General features: G+C 42.8%; 1 protein-coding gene across 1 annotated transcript in view; it reads right to left on the bottom strand.

The window, feature by feature from the left end:
• Positions 1-853: 853 nt before the first annotated feature.
• The window catches only part of LOC101360651 (putative ATP-dependent RNA helicase DHX33), a gene marked incomplete at both ends in the record, with an annotated part of 5,615 nt that continues 5,421 nt past the window's right edge, over positions 854-1,047 (bottom strand). The window contains one exon of the mRNA XM_023725888.1: positions 854-1,038. Coding sequence (XP_023581656.1) covers positions 854-1,038 — 185 coding nt within the window. The remainder of the gene's footprint in view (positions 1,039-1,047) is intronic.

Here is a 1,047-nt window from a genome sequence, read left to right as displayed (position 1 = left end):
AAAAAGAAGACAAGACTTAATGGTCTGACTGAGACTGGAGGAACCCCAGAAAGCATGGCCCCTGGATTCTCTATCAGCCCAGAACTAAAACACTATCCAAGGCCAACTCTTCAGACAGGGATTGGACTGGACTATGGGACATAAAGTGATACTTGTGAGGAGTGTGCCTCTTAGCTGAAGTAGATACAAGAGACTAAACTGGTAGCTTCTGTCCAGAGGTGAGATGGGAAAGCACAGAGGGTTAGGAGCTGGTTGAATGGACATGGGGAATCAAGGGTGGAAAGGAGGAGTGCCTGTCACAGTATGGGGAAAACAAGTAGGGTCACATAACAATGTATGTATAAACTTTTGTATAGGAAAAAATTAAAAAAAAAAAAAAAAAAGAGGCAACTACAGCAAAACAGTTTATGGCTGCTGAAACTGGATGCTTGGATGCTTTAAAATGCAAAGTAAAAGCATGCACACTATGGAACAATTGCTGACTTTATGAATAAATCAAAGAATATGCCCCCATTTTCCATCTTGGTCCAAGGAACTGAAATATTATACAAGCAGAAACTACTGTGAAGAATGTTAGGGGCAGGCGGGGCAAAAATCCACTATGTAGCTATGAAATTGAATCACTGAAGGCTTAACTAACACGCTCAAATTTAGCCCAAGTTAAACACAAGCAGAGACAAAGGCCAGAATCTCTCAATCTCCCTGTCTTCAGATATTTTGCAAATGACAATCTGGTGCTTTTTTTTTTTTTTGAGAGTTTTCAGATGATTCAGCCACAAAGAGAACGTGTACTTACAACACGGGCCAAAAAGAAGGAGCTATCATACCAGAAAAGAAACAGGACAAGGCTTACCTTATTTCCACCGATGTTTTTGAAGGTCCGGTAGATATTCAGCAGGGTAATGTGGTCCCCCTCACTGGATATGAACTTCTTCCGAATGCCCTGCACCTCATCCCGCCGGGCAGGAGGGTTGTAGAGAACGCTGTCCACGGACAGCAGGGAGACAATGGTCAGTATCTCTTCGGTGCAATGGAATTTGGGAGACA

This window comes from Trichechus manatus, unplaced genomic scaffold (genome assembly GCF_000243295.1).
Source record: "Trichechus manatus latirostris isolate Lorelei unplaced genomic scaffold, TriManLat1.0 scaffold01411, whole genome shotgun sequence".
NCBI lineage: Eukaryota > Metazoa > Chordata > Mammalia > Sirenia > Trichechidae > Trichechus > Trichechus manatus.
This window is presented reverse-complemented; position numbering and strand designations above follow the sequence as displayed.